This window comes from Vidua macroura, chromosome 9, assembly GCF_024509145.1.
Source record: "Vidua macroura isolate BioBank_ID:100142 chromosome 9, ASM2450914v1, whole genome shotgun sequence".
Lineage (NCBI taxonomy): Eukaryota > Metazoa > Chordata > Aves > Passeriformes > Viduidae > Vidua > Vidua macroura.
Genome location: NC_071579.1, coordinates 27,797,354 through 27,824,107, shown reverse-complemented (window position 1 = coordinate 27,824,107; position 26,754 = coordinate 27,797,354). Strand labels below are relative to the sequence as shown.

General features: G+C 42.8%; 1 protein-coding gene across 1 annotated transcript in view; it reads left to right on the top strand.

Moving 5' to 3' along the window:
- The window catches only part of GLIS1 (GLIS family zinc finger 1), a 180,600-nt gene that overhangs the window by 139,281 nt on the left and 14,565 nt on the right, over window positions 1–26,754 (top strand). The window contains 4 exon segments of the mRNA XM_053985344.1: window positions 7,015–7,176; window positions 10,360–10,470; window positions 13,615–13,747; window positions 18,939–19,089. Of these exon segments, the coding sequence (XP_053841319.1) occupies window positions 7,015–7,176; window positions 10,360–10,470; window positions 13,615–13,747; window positions 18,939–19,089 (557 nt within the window).

The following is a 26,754-nucleotide window of genomic DNA, read 5'->3' as shown; positions in this document are numbered from 1 at the left end:
TCCCCAAAACAAGCAGATCTGGCTTCAGATATTAGAACAACAAATCTTGGATTGTGTGCTGTCCTTTAATTTCAAATAGCTTGTAAGCTATTCAAAAAATCCCAAATAGAATAGTTTCCAATTACATCTGAGGAAATAAAGGGACTGACATGGGGTGTCTTCTTTGCTTATTACATGACCATATGAATTTTGCATTTTGTTCTTTAAAATGTTGCCTCATGTAATGTTATTTTTGCCTGCAAGCCATAATACTGCATTCAGTCCAACTGTAATGAGGTTTCAGAAAATTGTTTGCTTTCCAAATGACATATTTAGCAAAACCTTATGGCAAAATCTGTGGCTGTCAAGCTGCTGATAGTAAGATATTCCCAACTTTCCTGGTTCGTTCTCATATGTTGCAGCAAACAAATGCAACTACCCCTGTTTTGACAAATGTTTATACTTCTTGATTAAAGAAGGATTACTAAAAAGAGTTTTAATACAAGAAATTGGGTCTTGTGAAAAGGATAGGATGTTCTGATAGTTTCCCAGATACTTTGGGTTTGCTGGAAAATGTATGGAAAGCTCTGTTTGCTCACTGAAGTCTGTGACCTACTGGCACTAGAAGAAATAAATGTGTGAATATTCCAGTGCTGGAAGGAACATTTGCCCCGTGTAGGGGTTGCTGGCAGGCAGGTGGCTGCGTCTGCAGTCAGAGGGAATCACCTCTGTGATTGTGTGGGAATCACCTCGTGGGCAGGGTCAGACCTGGGCACTCTCGAAACCGCGTGGCTTGAAGGAGTCCTTCATGGGCCAGGTCTGCATTCCTCATGGATCCATCCCTCCTGCTACTGCCCGAGGGGGTTCAGGAATGCGGGTTCAGGGGCTTATAAAATTCATAAAATTGAAATAAAAGGGACAGCCTAAAGTCTTACTTAAGTCAGAGAGGTTCAGACACCTCCTCCAGGGATTCTCAGTGTATTCGTATTTCCCAGTTTCATGGTAATTAGGAAATACACAATCTGTCCAACAGCATAAAGAAAAATTAACTATTGGTGGACAGTGTGTGGATGTCAAATGGTTGGCCACAACTACCCTAAACCCCAACAATGTGAAGGATGTATTGCATTTATACTGTGGCTCACTTTTCTTTCTTCTTCCTGTTCTGAACCTTTTAAACTTCTCTTACAGACCAGCAGCTGTACAACACTCTGGCTAAAGCCCTAAACGCTTTTTTTAAAGACAGATAATTAAAAGTACAAGCATTATTGCCCAGCATTCAAATGAAATAGCATGTAGTGTCACTTTGTAAAGATAAATTGTACAGGCTTCAGAAATAAAACCAAACCTGGAAATTGGCAGGTCTTTTTATTTTACAGTTACCTTCCACTGTAATTGTAATCACAAAGGGGAAAAAAAAAACAGCTTCAACAATTTAAATCTGTAAGTTTGAATCTGGCTAAATAAATTTGGTTTCTTTAGGATGTTAAACTCTCTTTCCTATGGGTGACTTTTTATGTACTCAAATAGTTCTGTTGAGTTTAATAAAACTCCTTGCATGAGCCATGTTACTCATGCACAACTATTTGCAGGATCAGGGCTTTACATTGTAGCTACAACAGCAAATTAAACATTAATCTAATCAGGAGTTAGCTGGGAAAAACAAAACACCAAAGCAGATACTTTGATTGTGGTATGGGATGGAACAACTGAAGTGTTTTAAGTTCCTGAGGTTCATAACAGTTTGGAGCCCTGTGCTTCCAGCCACGGCCCCAACATTGGCCTCAGTGTGCTGTTAAACATTGATGCTATTTAAAGAGTGGTGTGGCTGTTCTCTCCCCTCCAGAAGGGATACACAGCCTCACAGGATCCTTTTTCTCATAGTGTGTTTTCCAGTAAAATTTTCCCAATTTTGTAATCAGTTGGGAAGAAAGAACATTTCACAATGTTCATAAGGTTCATGGATGTTTTGACCAGACATCAGATTCCCTATTGATAGCATTAAATGCTTTGGAATGAAATGTTTTGGGTTTTCCATCTGTAGGCTGTCTGAGATGTCAGCAGCCAATATGACCTGCTCTTTCCCTTTTAGGTCTATAAATAAAAGGCAGCTTGTTTAACTGATCTTGCAGCAGAGAGCAGAGGTGTATATTAATGAGCTTGCTCTAATGGCACACTGGACCTATTTAGCACTACGACTGTGAAGGCTTCTCTTTTTCAGTCATAACTCATTTCCTAAGAAAATGTCAGTTATTGCTTCACCCTATGGTCTGAGCTGGTTAGTTTATAGTTTATTTCTTCTGATCTGTACCACTGACAGATATGCTAGACATGACCGTGATTAAATATGCTTATGAAAATGGTAAACATTTGATAATATAAACCCTCTTGGGAACATGCTGTTATTTCTGCATGGCAGCATTCTCAGGTGCATTCAAAGTATAATCTGGAAGCAAAGAAAAAACATTTTAAGCAATTACAGTTATTAGATTAAACTGCTTTGTTGGGAAAATTGTGATATGTTTAGATCACTGTGAGATAATTCTGTGTTTTTATAAATATGTCTTCTGAATGCATGATATTGCAACAGTGACACTGTAGTGAGATTTTAGTGTGAAATAAAGATAGCATGTGTATTTCCATATGGTAACAAACTAGTTTAGTCCCATAAACTTCTACAAGGTATTTTTTCCTGGTAGAAGCCCTGTTCGGAAAGCAGCAGTAGTTATAAAACCCAATAATTGCATTGTGTTCTTCCTGTAATCATGTGGCATTGTTTTGTGTCTGTGCTTGGGTGTGTGCAGCATTAATGATCTCACAGCAAAGACAAAAGTAGTAATTGCAATGTAATTATTATTTTTATTGATGAAACTTGTTTAAGAGCTCTGTTGACATTTACAGACTTTGAGGATCATGCAGCATTTGTTACAGTTATCCCAGGCATCAAACGTCCACAAAATGTTTAGGATTGTAGGATTAAGCAGTGACAGATTGGGGCCAGATGTCTGGGAGATCCCCTAAGTGGCCTTCTCAGTTGATAAAATAGCTGTTGCCATCCTGAAGCCCTTTCAAAACTGAACATTTGTTCTTTGTAGCCGAAGCTGAGACACTTGTGGGATGGCTGGATCTTCCTGGAGGGTATTTAAGAAGGAGAATGAGCTGCCCATTTTTTCTAGAGTAGTTATATATAGTGTAAATGAAAATACACTCCAAGTAGTAAGAGTAGGGGGAAGGGTTAAAAGAGTTGGTGAGTAGCAGTTAAACCCAAGAACTACCTTACAACAACAGCAGCCCAGTTGAAGTTGTTGCACCACTTCAGGGAAGCTGTTTCCATATTGTGCACTTCTGTAGGGACAAACTGGGAGAGATACAAACAGCAGATCCAGAAATCAGAGAGCTGAAAAAGGTGTCCTTCAAAGTGCAACTCCTCCTGCAGCTCTGAGTGGCTTCTCAGCCCCACTCTGCTCAGCTCTTTGCACCAACTCCATTCCTTCCTTCCTTTGAGACCTTTCATCTTCAGCTTCCTCTCTTCTCATCACTTGTGGCAAGGTTCTTGTCCCCACTGCTTTCCTCTTGAACGGAATTCCTGCTTCACCAACCCAGCCTTTGCCAGCTTGAAAATCTGAGTATTGCAGTCACATCATTCTCTTTGCTGGTGTATTTTTCCACCTGACATGTTTATCCTGAGTTTATCACTGCATTGGGACCATCCCAGTGTCTGTTACCCAGTTTAATAGACCTGGGTAATACAAATACTGTGAATTAGGAAATAATAACATAAATAAGAAAAGTTCTGAATGTCCAAGCATTTGTGGTGATGGAGGAACCTTACTGCTGAAGGCATTGGACATTCTTACCAAGAAAAGGCAGCTGACCACAGAAGAAGGGTCTGTAAATAAGCCCATATTTGTTTGAGTGTTGCTGCTTACACTGCAGCTCTGAGCATTTCTGGTAGGGCCTGCTCCTTCTCTCCCTGAAGGTGTCAATCCAGCAAACTCTTAAACTTATGTGCTTTCATGTGTTTTAAATTGAGCTTGTGTTTAGATGTTTTAGGACATTTGCTGTTGGAATTTTTGCTACTGACATCAATGAGAGTGGAGCTGGACTTTATGAAGTTTGGATTATTCTGCATACCTTGCTACTTTGTATTGGGTCTAGTTATGGAACTGAAGACTGATAATGTGTTAGAAATCATTCTGAGGGTCAAGATCCTTCTCTCTAAATTGGAGAGAGATGGATTTGATGGCTGGAGTGCTCAGTGGATGAGGAATGATGGTCACATCCAGAGTGGTGAGAGACTCAACGTTCAGACATCGGTGACAGGTGGTGTCCCTTGGGGGTCTGTAGTGGGACCAAGTGCAGTCTCAGCAAATTCGTGGGTGACACCAAGCTGAGTGGTGCAGTTGACACTCCTGAAGGATGGGGTGGCATCCAGAGGGGCCTGGACAAGCTCCAGAAGTGGCCCATGGGGTTTCAACAAGGCCAAGTCCAGGGTCCTGCAGCTGGTTCAGGGCAACCCGTGGTATCAACACAGGCTGGGGGATGAAGGAACACAAAAATGTTCCAAGGGATGGAACATCTTTTCTTAGAAGAAAGGCTGAGAGAGTTGGGCTTGTTGAGCCTGGAGAAGGCTCCCAGGAAGACTTAGAGCAGCCTCTCAGTGCTTGAAGGTGACCTGCAAGAGAGATGAAAACTTCAAGGGGATGCCACACTGTGGGCACACTAATCAAAGGAGGTTGGAAAGGAGGAAGATTGGGAACAAAAAGGAAAAACGTGATCTTTAGGACCTCAGAACATTCACTCAGCTTCATGGAATGTCCTGTGAGAAGTATGAATTTGCTGAACTGTGCTCTATTTTTCATAGACCTAAGCAATTTTGCACATTTCAAATTGCTCCATCCAGAATCTTAGTCAGATTTTTAGTGATGCTTGTGAAAAAAATTTGGTTTTTTTGAAGCCTTGGTGGCTTTGGTCATTTCCAAACCCTGCCCCCCCTGCCTCCTTGCACCAGCTCAAGTGTTCAGAGGTGGGTCGTGGCCAAACAAAGCTTCTGATCTCATGGACTGCATGTCTCCAGGTGATTTTGTGGATCTGTCACAATGGCTGTGATGGGAAAAGATGCAAAATATATACACATCAGATAGTTGTCTGTACACATACCCAGTATGCCATTCAGACAGGTACTGCTCAGGGCTCTAAAATATTTATGGCAGTAAGGGCCACATTGATCCTTTGATGTGTGAGTGGCTGGGACAGGCAGAGAAGTGCCGGAAACTCCTCTGCCTGTAGTGTGCAGAGCTGATCTGCATCCAGTGCCAGGACACAGCCTGCAACGTGAAGTGCTGGCTCAGGAGTCACTTTGGTTGCTGCGCTGAGGTATTTAGAAAACACACTGGGATGAGCAGAATGTGGTGGGCCTTCCTCCATCACCTTTGGCAGGCCCTGGGAGATCAGGTGTCTCCAGGTTGTAGCACCTTCAGTGCTCCTCCATCTGCAGCTGCTCTCCCTTCCCATCTCTCCCCCTGCACTGCTGGATGCCACAGCCAGTCCGCAGTTTGCATGCCCTGATATGTGTCAGAGGTGTGTGTAACAAGCAAGATTGGCAGGGTGGTGACTTCTGTGATGCCATCTGAGGAGCCACAGGTTCCTGGAAAGCTGCTGAGCAAAATCTTGACTTGGCAAAAGGAAGTGACAAAGCATTTGCTGATTTTGTGAGAGTCAGGATTTCATTGTTTATGAGCAAGAATCATAGAAAAAGTTGTGGCTTCTAGAAAAAGTGGTTGGAACAGATTGCTCAGAGAAGCTGTGGCTGCCCCATCCCTGGAATTGCTCAAGGCCAAGTTGGACAGGGCTTGGAGCAACCTGGGATAGTGGCAGGTGTCCCTTGCCCACGGCAGGGCTTGCAACTAGGGACCCTTAAGGTCCCTTCCAATCCAAACCATTCTATGAAGATACACCTACTATATTTCAGAATTGCTCTTAGTGTTGACAGGAAGGTGGATTGGGTTGTATTTTTCAAATATATTCCTTGAGATCTCAAATCCTTGAAGGAGCCAGGTTTTTATCTGTGTAGAGGCATGAGAAGATGTGCACTGCCGTGAAACAGCAATATGTGCAGAGTGGGCAAAGAATATGCATTCCATCACTTTAGTATTTGCATGTAAGTATTTGAACATGTGCAATATCTGAGTGCATTTTGTGTGTTTGCAGGTGCACGAATGTGCACACATGAGTATTTGTGCTCACCTGGGAGAGTTCCCATCCTACAGACAGTGCCTCCACTGCCTGTTGTCTGTAACACTGAAACTTCAATGCAAACCCTTCCCTTGGCCTAGTAGCTGGAAATTTTACTTATATATTTATTCAGATTTAATTTGAAACAGTGACTTCTGTTATGAAGGCTATGCAGCATTTTATTGTAGCTCCCTAATGAAACGGGTGCTTAAGAAGTCAGAATTGCTCAGGTTACTGCTTGTATAAATGCTGAGAACAGCTCTGAATGATACAGCTAGTGAAGAAAAGGGTGCAGAATAACAGCAGAGTTCCTTTGGATTGATCTTCAAATGGATCAGGTCTTCCTGTAATAGTCCGTGCTCATCTGCTCCAGTGTATAATATTTCAGACACCTGAAACCAGGTTCTAACCCGCCAGCTTCTCTTACTCTCTGTCTGTAGCAGCTAATTGTTATTGCCCACAGTGGTTCCTGTGCCAGTTAACATCCCAGAGGACTCCTCAGAACACTTGTTCTTTCTTTAAATTTTCTGCACTGACACCGTGTCTTTAGGTGTTCAGCTCAGTCAGAATGTGTGAGATATTTATAACCCTTGTATTATTACTGAGCTGCACACCGTGTCTTCGGTGACAGATTAAATGAACAGCACAATATGTTGTGTTTCATCCATAAATTTCCACAGATGTTTGAATGTTGGTTGATTTATTGCATGTCCAACTTGGTTCTTACACTGTTCTCATTGTGGCTGCACATGGTTTATTTAATAGAACCTTACAATGATTTTTTTTTATGACGTTTTTCAGTTTGAAGGGTGCAACAAGGCATTTTCTAGGCTTGAGAACCTCAAGATTCACCTCCGGAGTCATACTGGGGAGAAGCCATACCTGTGTCAGCATCCTGGCTGCCAGAAAGCTTTCAGCAACTCCAGTGACCGGGCAAAGCACCAGCGGACACACCTGGATACCGTAAGCATGATTTCATACTGGGAGCTGCACCGAGTTTTCCAGTGGTCCTGGTACACAATCGGTTCTGCAACTGCGGGGGGACTTGGCCTTTTCATGAGGAGAGTCTTAGAAAACTCAGCTATGAGCAAGTGTGTTTGGTTTTGAACTGTGTGTGCTTTGAGAAGTGAAAAAGTCTTGATCACAGAGAGGCAATTATGTTGTGTTACTCATGCTGAGGAGTGAGTTACTCAGCAAACTCTGCCATTGTTCCTGTTCCAGTAAGAGGAGGCAGCAGCTCAATAAGGTGTAGCTGAGTGAAAGCTGAGTCACTGCTGCTGCACCAAATGTGTGTCATTGTCTCACTTCTGTCCCCTTCAGTGAGTGTTCTGAGTGAAGGCAAAAGCTGTTCAGACCTCTCAGTGGAAGGTACATGCACCTCAGTTGTGGACAGTAATTTTGTAAAAAGTGAAAATAAATCTGTCTCATAACTCCATGGAATCGGTTAAGTACCCTCCACCAGAATTAACTGTGAGAAACACACTCTTTTATTCTCTGCAGTTGGTAGATTTGGCTCGACTCTGCAGCTCTTCTCACTTGTCTCACAGGGAGGATGGGAGCCTGTCAAGTGTCTTGGGCTCTACTGAAATGAAATCACCAGATCATGGGGGAAGAAAGCAATGAGACAGCTTTGCAGACCAGTCATGTCTTCAGCATAAAACTTGTAAAGAATAACAGGCAGAGTTGTTCCTTTGTCTTTTTCAAATTAGCAAATATATGGTTTCGTTTGGCCAAGTGTTTATGGGGCAGAACTTTTGAGTTTAATTGATATTTACTTTTTAAGCAGTTACACATTTCAGACAGTGCAGCATTAAGGAATGTCTAATGTACATTATGCCTTGCAAAAACAAACAAGTAAGAGAAGCAAGTCAGTCACATTTTCCAAACCAAAGCACACTTAAAATAACAATGTTTTATTTATTTGAAAGTCAACCTGAGATATTTGAATTTGTAATTTGCATCTCTTTTGAATATGGATATACTAAATTGCATGCAGTTTTTAAATTTAATTGCCTGAATTTAGTAGATGTATTTTTTATTAGCTAAACTCACAAATGGAATGCCATCTATTAGTTTTAAGAGAGAACTGACATGGTTAGTAAAATGAGCACAAATTCTTTGTATGTGTTGTCTATGCAATATTGAAGACAAATGTCTTAACTTTCTATTTTCTTTTCTTCTCTTCTTCCTTTATCTCTGTTTTTATTATCTGAAATGCTCATAAATCAGGAAAAAGGTACAGTAATAATTTTCTAATAACTTTCTTAAATATCTAAAAACATCCTTCGTGCTATTCCACTGCAAGTTCTCTAAAACTGTTTCTGTAGTCCTGCACACAGTAACTGAGTTCCACTTACTTGATTTAATTGAAGCCCTGTGGTTCAAGCTCAGAGAATTGTGTGCTTATGTGAACATAAAAAACAGCAGAGCTACAGGATGGTGCTGCTGCACCAAACAACTGCCTGGAATGTCAGAGCAAATAGCCATGAACCTTTGTAAGGGTGATCACATTCTCATATTGTTTCCCTATGACTGAGTTCAATGATTTTATCACTAATTTGAATGACATCAGTGATTTGAAAAATACTCTGGTAGTTTTTCTGCCAAGGGATTTGTTAAAGTTTTCCATAGCTTTTCCTCAGGTGTCAGTTCTCTGTGTTCCAGACACTCTCAATAAATCTCCTTTGCCCTTTAACTTTCTGGGTAGGTGCTGTGTTAGCCTGTAAGGTCATGAATTGGTGAATGATTCTATTATTCCTTAAGAAATTTCCTGCTGGCTGGACAGAGCAGCAATACTTGTCCTCTGGAGGTACTTACAAAGAAAGGGGGTTTATATAGGCTGCTTTTTCCTTACTGAGTATATTTGGAATTGGTTTTAAAGCTTCTCAACGTAGGTCACTCCACCATTTATCTTCTCCAAAGAAGAATCAGTAAATCATTTCACTTACTGGTGTGTGCTAGTTTGATGGAATCCCTACTAAATCATCTGGAAGTAGATCCTTCTCCTAGGCAGGAGCAGAACAAAGGGAACCTGTCTGTCCTTGTGGTAAAAAGGGCACATCAGCACTCCTCCAGGAGCACAGCAACTGGGTGTAAAGGACCTCACAGTCACTTCTCCCAAAACTGGTGGGATTTTTTTCCCTTCTGTACATCCTCCTTCTGAAACCAAGGGGCTTAAAGAATGTGACATCAAGGTCATGGCAAACCAGTTTTCTACCTTTGAGAAGACACCAAAAGGATTTGCTAGTCCTAGTGAGAAAGCTGAGGTAATGTTGATAGATGAGGCAAGAAAACAGAGGGCAAAAGAATGTTCCATTCAACTTTAAAGCTTTGTGAGCTGTGCTTTGTGAGCGCTATTTTGCTGGCATTTAAGCCAATGGTTACTTAATAAAAAGTGCCTTTGCTCATTTTGGCAATTGCACCTTCATTTGGAGTTTGTTCTGTAAGCCAGAGATAGTGTTCCATTTGATGGGAATAGGCATAGCCACAAGAAGAATTCAGTGAGGATTTCAGTCACTGGGAAGGTCCCCTCTGAGCCTCCTTTTCTGCAGGCTGAGACCCCCCAGCTCCCTCAGCCACTCCTTGTTTCTCCAGACTGTTCCCCAACTCCATTGCCCTTCTCCACACATGTTCCAGCCCCTCAATGCTTTTCTTGTTGTGAGGGGCCCAAAACTGCACCCAGGATTTGAGGTGGGGTCTCACCAGTGCCCAGCAATCCTTGTAAAATTTATGTAAATCAGAACTCAAAACCAGAATGTCTGTCTTTATAATTATAGTGGGTGATGCCATGATAATTTTGTTTGCTGTAAAGGCTAGGGATAAAAGAAATGCTCTCAAAACCCCTTCAGTTCTACCTCACTAGCATTTAGCTCAGCCCAGTAAACCATATCCAGTGTGCCAGTGCAGAATCACTTCTGTTTGCATCGTGCCTGGTTTGTGAGCTCAGAGGAGACAGAGCAAACATGGGCCCAGCAAAGAGAGAGAGAGAGCAGCTCATGTTCAGCACTGTGTGTGCCCTGTGCTGGCTGGGGTGGGCACAGGGGTGTGACATCTGTCCTGCACTGTGTGTGCCCGTCCTGCAGCGCTCCCTGTGCTGGCTGGGGCGGGCACAGGGGTGTGACATCTGTCCCTTTGCTCTGTTCCCAGAAGCCCTATGCCTGCCAGATTCCCGGCTGCTCCAAGCGCTACACCGACCCCAGCTCCCTGCGCAAGCATGTCAAGGCTCACTCGGCCAAAGAGCAGCAGGTGCGTAAGAAGGTAAGAGCAGGCAAGGAGTGACACGTCCCCAGAGCTCCTCAATGCAGTCATTTTTAATTCATATATTTTCATGTTAGTTTTTCTGCAATATCACAAAATAAAACTTAAAAGGAGCTGATTTCCCTGGGTTTTAATCACTGTTGTTAACTAAACCACCTTATATATGTGTACTTTCAAAGGCTGCCACCCTCTAATTTCAGTTTGCCTCACACTTTCTGTCCTAGCATTTATTTTCCTGTTCATCTTTTATGCACAAGCCTGAATTGTGCTGTCATTCACATAAAATATCCATGCACCGAGTCTCTGCAATCAGCACTAACTGATGGTATTTACTAAAGTACATGTTGGCAGATCGTCTAAAACACAAATGAAACTAAGCCAGGATACAGTGGAAATGTAGGAGAAGAGGACTTGGAATAGAAGAGGTGTCCTCGTGTCAGCCGTGCCCCCTTCCCTCCTGCTGCTCCTGTTGCAGAGTTTTCATCAGTTTGAACGTAGAGTCCCCTTTCCCAGGACAGCTGTGTGTCCCCAAATTCTCCCTGTAACCCTTCTCTCTGCCAGATGTGTGCAGTCTGAGTAGCAGCTCCCAGCACATCAGTGGCCAGAGCTCTGCACGCTGTGTCAGATACTCATGGATCACTCACTGCATGGTGAGCTTTGTGCAGGGAGACACACGGGCCCAGCACCATCCAGGTGTTCATGGAATCAAGTCTTTGCACATATCAGCTCTACTCAGAGGTTTTATCTAGCCTGGCCACTACCTAGTTTTCCATCCCAATTTTGTATTACCAGGCCTTGTGTTTTCCCTACAGCTCTCAGCTTTAGAAGGTTCCACAGGATGTGCTCTGCATGTGTGTCCCACAGGTCACAAAATTCCCAACACTTCCCTAGATTAAACTTTTAGCTCGTAATGAGAGTAAGAGTCAGAGTGCCATGGCAGTAATTGATTAATTCTATGTAATTAATTCCCTGTAATGAGAGTAAGAGTCAGAAGGCCATAGCAGTAATTGGCCACAAAAAGAGGGTGATTGTGACACTGGAGTCTTCTGCAATTGCAAGATCTTTGTAACAGGAAGGTTTCTTACATGAAATTCTCAGCAGATTGTGGAAAGCAACTGTGCTCCCTATTCCAAAGAAGAAAACTTTCCCATTTTTCCTTCCTGTGCTTTCTGGCATACTTCAGAGAAACAAGGAGGGAATTACTTCCTAACACCAAACCTGGGTGTCATTTGTTAGCTCTATGTACTGAGCTGAATGCATTAACATGTCACCATCCTTTACATCTAGAGACAGTCCCCACTGTTACACCTTGTCACCTCCTGAGGCCTTGTTCCATTTTTACAGAGCAAGATGGGAAAAAAAACCCAAATCCAAACTTTGCATGAGAGGGCACAAAGTGCTTCTGCATCAGCAGCAGGAAGCCTGAAGCACAGAATCAATCCTGGACAAATTTGTTAACAGCAGCTGCAAACTCAGGCTGCTTGGATGCACCAAGACATCAATATCCAGGGTTTCATATCACTTAATCTCCTGCCTTGAGGAATTTTCCTGTGTGCATGTACACAGCCTCATAAAGACTTATCAAATCTATCTTAAAATAATATTAGTAACTTGCCTCCCACACCTTATTTGGTAGACCAGTCTAAATCTGTACTCCTCCAGTGGTTTGAAATCATCTTCAGATTTCCTATCTCATTTATCTGTGATAACTTTATGAATACTTGATCCTGTGACTTTTTTTTCCTCAAATGAAAAGGCACCTGAAAAAGCAGCAGATTTTTGTGTTTTGTGTTTTGCTCAGGCTCTCTTAAAAAGGATCAAAGCAAACCTGGCTGATAAAGAAACAAGAACCCCCTCTAAGTATTTCACTTAAATATGTTAAAAAACTCCAACACCTTTCACAACTAAATAAATCCCAGTGTTACTGAACAGCCTACTATGGATTTCAGATGTAGGAAAAAAGGGAAAAGACTGTTTATACTCACTCGCTCGTTTTTGGTTATAACTCAGCAAAGGCAGTTGTCTGTTGGTATCAGCTTCCCAAGAGTTCTGAGTGGAAATGACCTAGCCAAGAAAGAAAAATTAACAAGCTGTTCTGCCAACATGTCTTGGTTGAGATATGCTACCAAAATGTGCCATCTCTGATGCAAAACAAAATGCCTGAGCTTAGACTTGTATCAAAGGAATCCTGAGCACTTAGTTCATAGCTTAGAGGATTAGTGCAGTGGTGATATTTGGTTGTCCTGAAGGGCTTTACAGAAACAAAACAGGAGAAAGTTAGCTGTTAATTTAGTAGTAGTTTAATTGGCTGCAGATGCACTTGTGATCCAAATGTCAGATGTTTATCTCGAGCCCACAAATGGCTGTAGAGCAGAATTCTGAGAAGGTTTGCCTGGGCCCTTTATTTAGAATACCCAAGCCCAGGGGAGATGTGTATGTGAGGCTGTACCCATAAGGACAATAACTATTTATTAATGGCTGTACAATATGATGGCTGTTTGTGTAATGCGATCACTCTGTTATGACAAAAGCTTGGCAGCATCAGCATGTTTGAAAGGGAATTAGAAATGCTTTTCTTTCTTAATTCTCCTCTCCTGCTGTTTTTAATATGATCGACATTGTGGTTTTTGAGAGTTTGCTTCAGACCCTTTTGCCAGAGCTTTAATTTCCATGGAGCACAGCTGACACGTGAGTGGTACCTCTTCCCCATCACCGACAGCGCCTCGCTCTGCCGGTTCTAATCTGATCAGCACAAACGCTTTTCTTTCCCTATCAAATGTCTTTCCAAGTGTCACAGTTACAGGGTGATGCAAACCTTTTGCCACAGAATCCAAGAAACTACAGAAAGCCTGAAAATGTGCAGTTCAATTATTCAGGAAGGTTTGAAGGAACACAGGGTACATTATTTTTTGAAGCAAACTGGTTGTTGATGTAAGATTAGCACACTTAACTTGTGCACTTCAGAAAACCAAAGTCATCTCTAATTACAAGTACCAAGTACAACACACATTCTTAATTACACTGAGTTCCTAAGAATGGCATTTTTTCCTTCTATATATAATCCTTAAGGAGATATATGAAGTTAGTTGTAAATAATTTGATTTTACTATGTAACACAATGTTTCTTTTATCTTCCTCTTGTAGCTAAAGTCCTGTACTGATATTGAGCAAGATGTACTCAGCGAGTGCTTAGCTATCCAACAGCTCCACACATCTTCACAGCACATCCTGGATGGGAAGTGCGGCAGATCTGTAGGTCCTCATGATTTAATTACAGGTAAGAATACTTCTAATAGGTGTGGTGCTAAATCTGTCATACAACAGAGGTTTCAAACCAGAAAAGATTTGTCACCATGGAAGGTGATAAAAACTCCAGGCCAACAAATAAGATTAAATAATGATGTGCATTGTTCACTAAGGCCTTGCTTTTTTTGGTTTTTCAGAATTAGTCAGAGAAATAGTGCCTGTTAATTTCATGTGAAGGGGCAGCAGCCCTGCTGACAGTCTGTCTCCATCCATTTATTCTCCTTTCAAAGTGAGCCTTGGCCTGGGCTGAGTGCAGGAGCTGTGCTAAGTCCAGGTGGATGCTCTGGCACTGACTCCCACCAGGAGAGTTTTCTTCAGGAGCTGCAGGAAAGCTGAGGAGGCCGAGTGTTATGATGCACTTTGGGTCATAACAAAAAATATGGTGATATGTGAATGGGAGAAAACTTGAATTTGAAATGTTAAACCTTCTTCTAATAATATTTTCTAGTATTTAATCTTTCTTTCTGTATTTTTTTTTTTCGTTCTTGTGGTTTGAACAAGAGTTGGTCATTTTCAGGGACTTTAGACACTTCTATAAATTTTATAGGAAAAGAAAAAGAGACTTCCATTCCCTTATGTGGGAGATAAGATCCAGATTCACAGTTTTTGAACCCCATCAAAGGATTCTGAATCAGGGGTGTGCATTTTGAGGTTCTGTGTTAAGGCAGCATAGAGAGGCACTCCCAAAAGCCAGGAATATAATTGTAATCTGCCTTCTGCAAGAATCTCCTACTTTTTTTTTTTGATTACTCCAAATCTTCAAAACAAAAAATGCATTTTACTTAACATCTCCTATCCTCTTTTCTAGTTCAAGTTGCATTAAAATGTTGGAATGTAACTGGTGAACAGAATGGAGTAGAAAGGGAAATACCCCATCATTCTGATGTACTTTCCCTGGGAGTCTGCACTCAGGCCTTACATGTGGCTCCTTGAAAAGTGGGAGAAAGCCGGAGGGATCTGGGGTTAATGACCAGTCTCTGCCTGTGCCACCTGCTCTGAAAAAGGCCTGTGAGGGCAGCAGTGGCCTGTGCTGTTCCCTTGACAGTCCCATGTAGCTGGAGCATGGCTTGGCTTCCCCTTTTCAGGCAGGGCAGGAGAGAGCAGTGACATTTTCCTCAGAACTGGCTGCACTTCAGAACCTCAGAACAGCCTCAGATTTCAAGTGAGAACAATAAAACAGGAAAAGAGTTATTAGCTCATAGATAAACATCCCTAACCTCTCAGTGTCATTTCGGAGAATCTCTTGTGAAATGAAGGATTTTATCTGTCTGTAACTCTGGCTTTGTCTGATATGATTTCTGTGCTGATTATATCAATCCATCACCAGGATGTTGTCAAAAAACTGTAAATCTTCCCTGATACTTCCATCAGGTCGCTCCATATGAGACCCTATCAATGCACAGTATGAACAAGTGCCAGGGAAAAATAAATCAAGATTTGGAAGACTGTTTTGAAGTGAAACAGAAGTTGCTTCATCTTATGTGCAGTACAGTCCACAGGGAAAACTGTTCCTCTGTCATTATTTAGGGCATATAAACCAAAGTGCTGATCCTTACAGAATGAAAGCATAAGGACATTCCTGCTGCCACCTATAGTCTGCAGTGATTGCACATTTGCTCTTTCAAATAAGCTGAGGTAATATTTTTTGAGAAATCAGCTATAATTCTGTCTGTAGGCTATACATGGATAAATAGAGTGTATGATGTCCTTATATTCCACTTGAAATATGAAAACATTCATGGTTTGGGCTTTTGAGTTTGGTTTTTGGGTTATTTTTTTCAAAGAAACCACATTATTAATGTGCAGAGCTCTGGGCTTTAGGGATCACTTGGATTCCTGGAGAATTTCAGTTTTGTCTTTCTCCAAGTTAAAGCACATTTTAAATATGTCAGGGATGAAAGCCCATCACAGAAAAAAACCCCAAAATATTAAAAAAGGCCCCATCCCTTGTGTCTGACTTCAAAGTAGGTAAGACAGTGAGCAGAGGAATGTTTCTGCAGTCAGAGGAACCCATTGTTTGCTGAGATCTTCCTCCTTTTTCCCTCCTCCTAACTAAGATGCATCATTGCTGCACACATTAACTCTGCCTGTGGACTAGAGCTTCTATCACTCTGGTCCCACTCAGGCATTTTCTCTGGGTTTTATTATTGTTTGCCTGCTCTCAGCATAAAGCTGAAGGGGGAAAGGCTGCTGGTCACAAATGCTCAGAGCACTGTTTTGGCCACAGATGTTAAGGTTAAAGGCCATTTAAAATACTGATTGATGACTTCTGTTTACAAGCTGAGATGGTCAATCTGTGAGGAGGCCCAAGGTGCACAGGCCTGGCATGGGCTGCACTTGCAGGAGTTGTTCACAGCAGCTCCAAAGGCTTCTGGGTGACTTCAGGTACACAGAATATTAGTGCTCAGTGGAAAAAGCGGAAGAAAAGCTGTAAAAGGAAAGAAATTTTGGAAGTACTGAAAAATATCCTGAGACTGGATTAGCAACTGCTCTTCCTCCCTTGACTTGTTCATCTGTGGGGAGGGAGCTGGGGTGAGGCAGCACAGGGCATGGTGTGGGCTTGGGGGGATGTGGGGACAAGGGACACCACGTGCCAAACTGGGTGTGAGTGGTGCTGCACAGAGATGTAGGGACAGAAGAGCTCACGGATGACAAACCCTATGTTGTGTGTTCACCCACCCTCAGTGCACAGGTCCAAGCAGGGGCCTTTTCCCTGAGGAAGTGTGATCAGGAAATCAAAAGATAGATCTGGGAGAAGATGTCCCCAGCTAGAAACTCTTCAAGCCCAGCAATGGGCACTGGGTGTCCACCCCAGCAGTTCCACAGATGGGTAAATTCCTCTGCAGAGTGGTTGGGGGTGGCAGAAACTGGAGGTGACAGGGATTCTGGTTCCATTTGGTTTTCTGATGTGGTGGGTTTGAGTGCAGGGATCATGTGGGACTCTGCTGCTGCCCATACAGAGTTGTGGGGTGGTTTTCTAAACATCTTTTTGCTCCTCTAGAGGGTTATTCTGATTGTAGGTACTCAGCTACTCTTGTCTTTCTCATCACCTGGAGGAACAGGCCAGGAGTGAGACATCCTGAACATGCATGATTGAAAGATAAAACATGGAGTGGGTTTGCTGGTCACCACACTGCTAAGATGACCCTTTTTTGAGGGCTTTTGAGCTTTTTGCACAAGTTACTGCTGGGCCAGCAGTGTGGGAGCCTTAGAGCATGAACAGCTTGGTTTAGGTTCTGCGGTTTCCTCCAGGCTGTGCTGTCAATATACCTGAACTGGTGGTGTGGGAAATAGAGCTGAAGTGCAAAGTGACACTGAACAGTGCAGGTCAAATTTGGCTCATCATTCAAGCCTGACAACGAATGTATGAAAAGTGAGGATCTGAGGGAAGTGGAAACTGTTCTGTTATGAAATGGACTGAAGCCACCAGTGGAAAAGCATTTCCACAATGTAGCATCCTTGCTACTGACTTACTGTTACCAGAAGAGGCTTTGACAAATAAATCCTCGCATCACCTGGGAACATCTGATTTCTTAAAGCCCCTTCTGTCTGGTGTGCAGTGCAGAAAGCAAGTTGTTTTCACTGGCTGGTTGACAAATGTTCTGTCTAGCTGGAGACAGAGATGATGTGGTTCAGTTTTGTTGCTTTAGATCTGTCAGCAGCTGAGGACTCATTGTTCATGAGGGGTTTTTGACTCATCTGAAGCCCCTGACAAAACAAAGGTGGCTGGAATCTTGCCTTGGTGGTTCTGCTCTTCAGTCACACACAGAAACAGATGCTGATATTCAGATGTTGCTTCTTCACCCCAAGGGTGTCACACAATCCCCACAGCTCTGGGTTTTCATGTTGCCTTCTGCTTGTTCCGTGTCACTGGGAGGGTTTGGGAGGGGTGCAGTCCAGAGCCCTGCCAGTGACATGGGACAGGGCTGAGCACAGCTGGCACATGGCTCTGCCCTGGATGTGCAGCTCTGCAACACTGAATGGGAAAGAACAGATGATTGGTACAGGAGGAGAGATGGCAAAGACAGGCCCCAGAGGGAGTGTGGGGTCTCTGTGCTCTAGAGCTGGACACTGGGAGCTGGCAGGCCTCACTTGCTGCTCACAGCCTTCAGGTCACAGTGTGAGTGGCAGTTCTGGTCCTCATCCATGTGCACATTCCCTGGGAGGGTGGCACAGCACTGTGGCAGATGTGGGCAAAACCTGAAGATGAGAAAGGCAGAAAAACTGGGAAGAGAAGGACAAGGACTGGACTTCTCCCAGAGCAGCATGACAAGGAGCCAGCCCTTCTGCCCTGCCATAAGGTGTCTTTTGCACGCTCCATGCTTGCACTCCTGTGTTATCTGTCACCACAGAGACCTGCTCTCAGTGCAGCCTTCACACCAAAAGTCAGTGTGAGGGCCCTGCAGTCAGTGCCTGTCTTGGTGCATGGTCACTCTTTAGAAGGGAGAAAAAAAATTAATTCCAAAAAAACTTAATTCCAGCATCTTCATCCAAGAGCCGTGGACAAAGCTTCCTCAACAAAGGGTGTACTTGAGGGCATGGTAGGCACTTGACTGTTGGTGCCTCGCTGCCATGGTAGAGGAGAGTCCCCAAAAATGATGCATCCACACTCCTTCGTTAATTCTGTATTAGTGAATCTGTTTTCATGATCTCATTAAAAAACTCTCCTTGTTCCTCTTTGCATTTAATTTATTGGAGTTTCCTTTGTATCAGTATGTGATATTTGTAAATGGTCTGGGATGTCCAGCAGCTTAGTAATGGAAAGTCAAATTACAGAGTTTGAAATGAACAGCAAAACCCCAGGGTACCATGGTCTGTTTTGCTGTGTGAGCTCCATCCCCTGAGCACTGCAGGTTCTTTCTCACAGCTATGGGAAAGGCAGGGTGGGAGTCCCACCAAGCCCTGTGGCTGCCAGGAGGGTTCTACTGCTCTGTAGAGTCCAGGAACACCTGGGAGGGTCAGAGAGGAGACACCCACATGCCAAGGTACCATGGCACAGCTGTGAGTGCTGCTCAGGCACAGGTATTCACTGACACACAGGGGCTCTGCTGTGGGGCTGTGGCTTGGGGTTGGGTGGGGGATAGGGAAGGAGTTGGAGACTCTGCAGGTCTTATTGATGCTTCCTTGTTTATTTTGTTTTGCCAACTGCTGCGTGTTCCCAGGCATGTACAGTGGATCCAGCACCAGCCACAACGGCCCCTCCCCAGCTGTGCTGCCACCTCCTCATGACATTCCTTCAAGGCACCTTCCCCTCGACTCCGCCCTGTCCAGCCCACATCACCACCAGTCGCCGCTGGAGAGTGCCAGGGACGGGTATGTGTGTGATGTGAAATATGCTGGGCCTGTGTCTGGCATGATAATGGACGATTAATTGTTTATTTTACTTTGCATGGATGCTGTTCAAAAGAAAACACTGGCCCAAACAAAGCAATTTTGTTTGTTTTAGAATCATGGAATAATTTCGTTTTCAAGGGACCTCAGAAGGTCATGTCATCCCTGCCCTGTGCAAAGCACTGGACATCGTTATCAGGTTGTTCAGGGCCTTGTCCTTGTCTTTGACAAAACACAATAGGATTTTTTTCTTCATAGCATGCAGTTACATTTAGGTTTTAATTTTATTTTTTAGTTCTTGCTGGATGACTTCTCATAGGTTTGGATAAGCACAGAGAATTTTTCTCAGCTAACATGAGAAACCTCTCAGAGGGTAAAACCCGAACTATGACTCACTCAGGAATCAGGCTGTGTTTGCCTTAGTGAGGCTCACTCAGTGTCAGAGCCACGGGCTTTCTCACTTCCTTGGGCTCTCTGATAAGGTTTTCTGCAATGCACCTCTCAGCAGCAGGCCAGATCCTAATCAGGGAAGAGTGTTTAATCCCACTGATTGTATGGGTTGCACTGCTACAGCACAGATACAATTGCATGGCTACAGGGTGTGATATTTCTAAAGCACTGTGTGTCAAGGCTCTCATACCATCTCAACAGTAAAGAATCTCTGCAGGCCACAAAACTGCTCTAACCTTTTTATTCAGTTTTCTTTGGTGCCTGGCCTTGTGCAAATTCAAATTCATACTTACAGTTTTACTTCCCAGCACTTTGGATGGGAAAAGGACTCTGATTTGGCTTTGCTGATAGGAATTTAAGATGCAGAGAGATTAAAGGATTTTCTTTCCCTAGGAACATGTTGGTGTCCTTTAGCAAATATAGCAATTAAATGTAGAGTTTTCCCATCCTAGTCCAGTGACTTTTATATGGTGTAAGGAAAGCCCAGAAGGATTTTAAGCATTAAGGGCAGAAGGCAGTTTGTGTGTGACATGGAAGAGGTATGGTAAGGAAATTTACACCTGGAATGGCTGGAGAACAATGTGATGGAGGAAATTCAGTTAGGAGCAAACTAGTCCTTTTTATTTTCTTAACTGGGGAATGAATTCTGCAGCAAGTTGAGCTTCTGTACCCTCTGTTCCTTCAGCCTTCTCTTCTGACCTCAGCCGGTTGCAGTACCAGTGTCCCCCTCCCAGTGTGATGGATAGACTTATCCTGTCCTTGTCCCATAAAATGCCTGTGCCCAGCCCTTCTCCTTCCCTGCCCTGCCACATTCCCAACCTTGTATTTCCTGTTGGCAGACTCATTCCCATGGCAGAGTCGTGGCCAACAGGAGGCACTGGAAATTACTCCAGCTAAATAGGAAGTTTTCTGTAGCAGAGAAGGCAGTAGATCAAGTAGGAATGGAGACAGACATTCCAAAGTGAAGGTCATCCATGAGCTGTTCTTCCCTGCAGAATGGGACTGCCTGAGCCTGTTGGAGTCGGATCCCTCTCTCTGACTGCTCCCAAGTGCTGCTCAGCTGTTTCCTCTTGGAGTTCCTAGGGGAGTTAAGGCAAAAAATCCCAACCAAGAATGAAATAAAGTAAGGGTATACTATGGGAAGGATTTAGCGGCCTGTCAGGAAGGTGGATTTGTTTCTAAGGCACTTTGTGTCCTGGTGCTGCTAATAAGAAGTGAAAGCAAAGGCCTGAGCAGGGTGAGGGCAACAGACAAGTTTCCAGTTTGAGGCGTCAGAAGGTCCCAGATGAATTCTCATTCCTGCCCCTGGTGTTTCCATTCCAGAGCACAGCACTTCCCTTCCAGCAGGAGCACTGTGGTCAGTGAGCTGAGCCTCTCACTGAGCTCCTGCTGCAGACACACCAGAGTTTCCATCAGAATTGTCTCCACCAATTCCAGCTTTCGTGCAGTGCAGATTCTTTCTCAGAGGAGACAACAGTGCTGATTTCTTATCTCAGTGTTCATGTACCTAAGTAAAGTCTTTGCCCAAATATCTTGTGACAAAATGTGGGAGTGAGATAACAGATTTCTAACCATGAGCCAAACGTCAGGGAATGGAGACTGGAATGTATTTCTGAATAGTTATTTTAAAACAGGGCATCCAGTTTCATGACATAGTTACTTGGAATTTTTCAGCATCTCAAATACCATTTTCTAAACTCAAAATAATCTTCATTCAGCATTGTCATTCCCAGTCCAAGATCCTTCCGCTGTATTTAAATCTTTATGCTTACATTATTCATGACTGCTGAAATGCAGCCTGTACCTGACATCTTAATTGCAAGTGCAGAAACTTTGTGTAAACTAATTAATAGTCCTTGAGTTTCATTTAGCACAGTTTTCTTTAAAGCATCCATCCATTTAACAGGGCAAAATCACTTAACACTCACATGCCGGGAGCCCCTGGATTCCAGGGCTGTTCCCCCCTGGCCAGCTCGTGGCAGTGCCATCCCTCCTGGAAGGTACATGAGGTTTGAGGGAACATGAGTGAGAAGGGAACCCTCCCCCTGCCTCCTGCATGGGCACTGCTGCAGCTCTCTGGCACACACAGAGGGTTTGGCCTCATTAGTCAGCTGTCTCAGCATTCGGGTTTGAGCAAACGCAGAGAATTCCTGCTCTGGGGATCGGGACCATGACAAGGCTGCATCACATCGTGCAGTCTGTGGCAGGAACCAAGTGATTACTATCAAGAAATCTAATTACTGAGTCATCAAATGTGCGAGATGCCAAAAACTACATGAGGCAGAGTACAAATAGTCTACTCAAGTTTGACATGAGATTCAGAATTTGATTTAAAGGCTTTTTTTTTTTTTTTAACAAAAAAAGCCCTATGTTACACTGTCCTTTGCCAAAGTCAATACCAAGTGCAGCAGTCAATTTTCCCAAATGGTTTGCTGAGACATTTAAATAGTTTGACAAAATTATCTAATTCACTTGAAAATGTTCTAACAAAATCTGACCTCATTACCGAATGTATTTATACTGGCTTTATTCAATATGGAGCACATTTTTTCAAATTCTGGAATGAAGTGTATGCTACACTAAAAAAATCTACTCATGCTGATATTAATTTAGCTAAAAGTGGTTGGCTCAGAAATACTTCAGCATGCAGAAAGTGGGCTTGGCATGATCCAGATTAAAATGTATATTTATTTTTTATTTCAGGTAGCAAAGGTTTATTTTAGCATTTCTTGTAGCATTTGCCATGTATAATGTCAAACTGGGTTTCATTTTGCCCATTGCAAAAATAGTCTATTTTGATTTGTAGCAGAGTGAGGACAGAAAAGCAGCTTTTAGTATTAAATCTTGGGTGAATGTTGCACTTGGCTTGCTTTCTACTATTTTTTTAGCTGTTATTATCCAAGTAATCTAAAAATGTACTTAGTTTCATTTGCAGACCATCTCTGTAAGTTGCAATTTAGAATATTCAGTGTGATAAATTATCAGCTTTAATGAAACTGATCTGACTGAAGTTAAGTGACTTTGAGTGGTGGCACCAAGTTTGGGATTTGCATCAATTTAGTGCAATGGCCCAACAAGGTCACTTTGTAGGACCTGAACACGATCCCTGTGTGTGTGACTGGGGCTCTCTGTCACTTGTGCTGCTGTGACAAACAGCACTTGTGTTCCCAACAGGAGCTGGGGCACTGACAAATAATGACTTGATTGGGAGGGTGATGTGTCTCCAAGGGAAAGGAAAGTGAAACCATTTTCTAATATTCCTGTGGTAATTTAGGTAATTTCTGTTCTGTAAACACACCAGTAGATGAAGAAGTAGTGGGATTAAGGCATCTGTGATGTGCAGAGGTGGTGATTGATGAGGACTCTGAGCCAAATCTGGTGAGCCTTTAATATAAAGGATTAAGCTCTAAGCAAGGTTAGAGGGAAGGGCTCACACAACTCCCTTTGCCTGGACTTCTGCCCAGCCAACTGCAGCCATCTCAAACCAGAGGCCAGACCCCCCTGAAGTGACACTGACCCCCACAGAAAATCACAAGAAACAGGATTTAAGAACTATCAAGTGAAAAGAGACATTTCAATCAGGGCGCTTAAACATCAGAGTTTTTGTTTGCTTGCTTCTTAGCACCTGTTATTTCAAATACCACAGGAATACTTCAGTGTAAAGAGTTCTCTGTTAAAAACTTAGTCCTTCACTTCTTTTTACGTGAAGTAACACGAGGTACACAGAGCCTCCCTTCTGCTCTACCTGATTTTTTAAAAGCACCCTGATATTTTTAAGCTTGAAACTAAACATGCAGGATAAAATCTTGTCAGTTACATGGGGGAGATTCTTTCCTGTTCTATCTCCTTGAGCTGCCAGGATCCAGGCCAGGTAGAAAAATACATTTGTGCTCCTAATTCTCATTACTTTAAGAGACAATTAGGTGTCTTAGCCACTTACATCTGATTCTTACTAACCTTGTTTGTTGACTAATCTTTTAAATTAAGTTTGTGAGCTCATATAAATCAGTGGACTAGGAATTGACATGCTGTTAGGATGTTTGTAGGAAAGAAACTTTTTGTCTCTAGAAGTACTTTGGAAAACTAAATACCTGCACAGCTTTTCTAACAGACCAAGGAGATCCATCCCTCATTCTCCGTGGATTCCATTGGAGAATACTCTTCATTTATAACAGAATACACAAGTCAGTGGTTTAGTCTTGCCTTCAAAAGCACTAAAACCAGTAACAAGAAACAGATATCTCTGACAGCTGAAAACATTTTCAATGGAGGAAGCCAAGAACCCTTCATAATTTATCTCAGTGTTATGGATCTGAGCACGCAAAAGGGGCATCAGTACATCTGTCCAGAAAGAACAATGTACAGGTGCTGCACTGGGCCCCACCAAACAAAGAAAATCAGTAATTAAAAGCATCTGCTTTCAAATCCCAAGTCATTTATCTCATTGTAGAAAATGTGATCAGAATTCATTCATAATCATGTCCAGATAGGCTTACACAGGCTCCCCCCCCCCCCCCCTTAAAGCAAAATTAGCATTAGCATGGGCTTACTTCAACAGTTACATGCTTAAGGATAACCTGGTGCTGGATCCTGGGGTAAATATTATTTGTCCATCAGCAGAAATAGGTGGGCAAGTGTTTCATTTGAGTTTCTGAGAGAGCTGGACTGACACTCAGGATCCTGAGAGCCTCCACCAGCGCCTCTCAAAGTAAGGGCTGAGGTGCCTGTCCAGAGGAGACACTGTAAGGAAAACTGCATGAGAAATCAGAGAGTTACAGGAGAAGGTGGGAGGTTAAAGGAGATGGTCAGAATAACTCAGAAAGCTTTTAAGATTAATTCAGTCAGAGCTCTGCTGCATTACATTAATGATTTTAGCCATTACTGATTTATCCAGTATTTATTACTGGTTTATCCAGTATTTATTTTTTAGCCATTAATGATTTATCTGTAGCTAAATTTACACTTAACATCTGTAAAGCTTTTTTTTTTTTCCTCTTTTTGTCCAAATTTTGTTTTGTTTTTAAGCAAAACTGCTGCAGTTTGATGTAAACCATATACACCAAACACAGGAGTTTATCATGGTGTAACAAATAATGAAGCTATTTTAACATCTCCCACTACTGGGTAGTGTGTTCTACAAACCTGAAGACAGCAGACATCAGTACCTGTACAGAACCCACCTGGAAGCATCTTGCTGCCTGTTTGCCAGAGAATAATGACCTTAAATGACTGAAATAAGATAGATCAGTCAAGCATGCAGCACATGCCAGATAATCTGGAGTAGACAGTCTCTGTGTTTGATTACATGTCTTTGTAATTGACTTCCTGGCAATCACTTGAACCTAAGGCACTGCTCTTTATTTAAATATGATTTTATATGTCTTTGACCATATTAATAAGGCTTTTCTTTCACTCCAAAATACCCTCTCTTGCTAGATTGTAAACTAGAATAATTTTTCAAATCTCCCTCACGTGGTGACTTCCACTGTAGCAATTCATCAGCTTCATTTCAGAGGTTATTAAACAAACCCTTATAAATAGAAATATCCTTTGGAGTGGCATAGTTCCCATAATGATCCCTATGAAGAACTGCTGTGCAGAAATTGCACATGTCAGGTCAGAACAACTGGTGAGATACTCATTTAACACAGAGTAAGTGTGCTTGTGTGCTTTGTGAGCTTGGGTAGGTGATGAAATGTGTGACAAACACGGAGTTATATTATATGCCTCACTCAGATATGCAGATGTGTTTGTTAGAGCAGACAGGGAGTATTCCAGTATTTCAGGAGGACCCTCTGGGCCCAAGAGCAGCCCCACACAGAAAACCCCTGAGTGTACCAGGAGAGGACTCTTAGGGCTCCTTTGTGATTCTGAACATGAAATTGCTTTTGTATGACTGTTACTGGTATCACTAAAAATACTCTAAAGCAATTAAGTGACCTGTGACTCTTCAGTCACATGCTTCATATTTATGAAGCCCCTCTTACTCCTTAGAGCTGAGCAGCTCCTGCACTCGTGGACTCAGCTCAGAGTGTGGGTGAGTGAAAGTGCAGAATTGGATCCAGGTAATCCAAGGCAGCATTTTGAGTGAAAGTTTGTATTTTGTATTTGTCTAAAAGCCAGAAGAAAGCTGTCATTGCCTCGGCAGTACTTCAGGATGTCACACACAGGTGTGTCACAGGCTGCAGCTACAGCAGAGCAGGGATAGAGCCTCTGGCCATGCTCTTGGGAAAACCAGAGACACGGTGTTGTACCTTGGAGTGCCTTGTGGTACCCTGTAGTCACAGCCCCAGGTCACAGCCCTGGGGCTTGGATGCTCATTGTTTATAGGAAAAGGTAAGAAATACAGTGATGCCCAGCAAGGTGATCTGTGTTGAAGGATTTATTAAATATCAGGGAGAGGGGGGGAAGAGGAGAAAGGAAGAAAGAGGGAGAGAAGGAAAAGATTCCTTGCATTCCAGAAACGTAGCCAGAGGCACCTGGCAGTGATTAGTGCAAAGGTTCACCAAACTTCAGATAGAGTCTGTCTTACAGAAAAGTCCAAAAGAGTGAACGGTGTAACTGTTTCCTGAGCATGTGCTGACAGAAATTCCCGTAGGGCAAGACCCAGAACAGAAACACGTGGCCAGAGATTGGGCTCTATCCAGGGACCTGATTAGCAGAGCTTTACACATCATTTTTAATATTAAGGGAAGAGATGAAAATCCGTGTTAACTTTTTTTCCCATTAAAAAAAAAATAATCTCCTGGTCCTGGAACTGCATTGGACTTTCTCACAATATCAGTGACTATAGTGCTTGGGGGAGAGATTTTATGAATGAACTGGTTGGTGTGCTGGGTTTTATGGGAGAACCTCATCTCATGGAAACTCTCAGTTCCTGTAAGTGGCTACAGTGCTGTGCTTCAGATAAAATGTGGAGCTGCTTTGGTTCGTGCTTCTTACTCTGGTGCTTTATTTGCTATTTTTCTATTTTTCTTCATGTTAATCTGAGTTAAATCATGACTCTCAAGAGTCAGGATGTTCGGTTTGGCAGTACTGCTGTGCATAGAACTGTTACAGAACAGTCTTATAACCCAAAATATACAAAAATGATTTGACATAAAGGACAGATGTTTTTCAGCCTGAATTTGGTCCCGTTTCCACTGAACTCAATGGGATATGGGTTGAGGTTCTTTGTGTAGCTGAGGAATCTGCCAA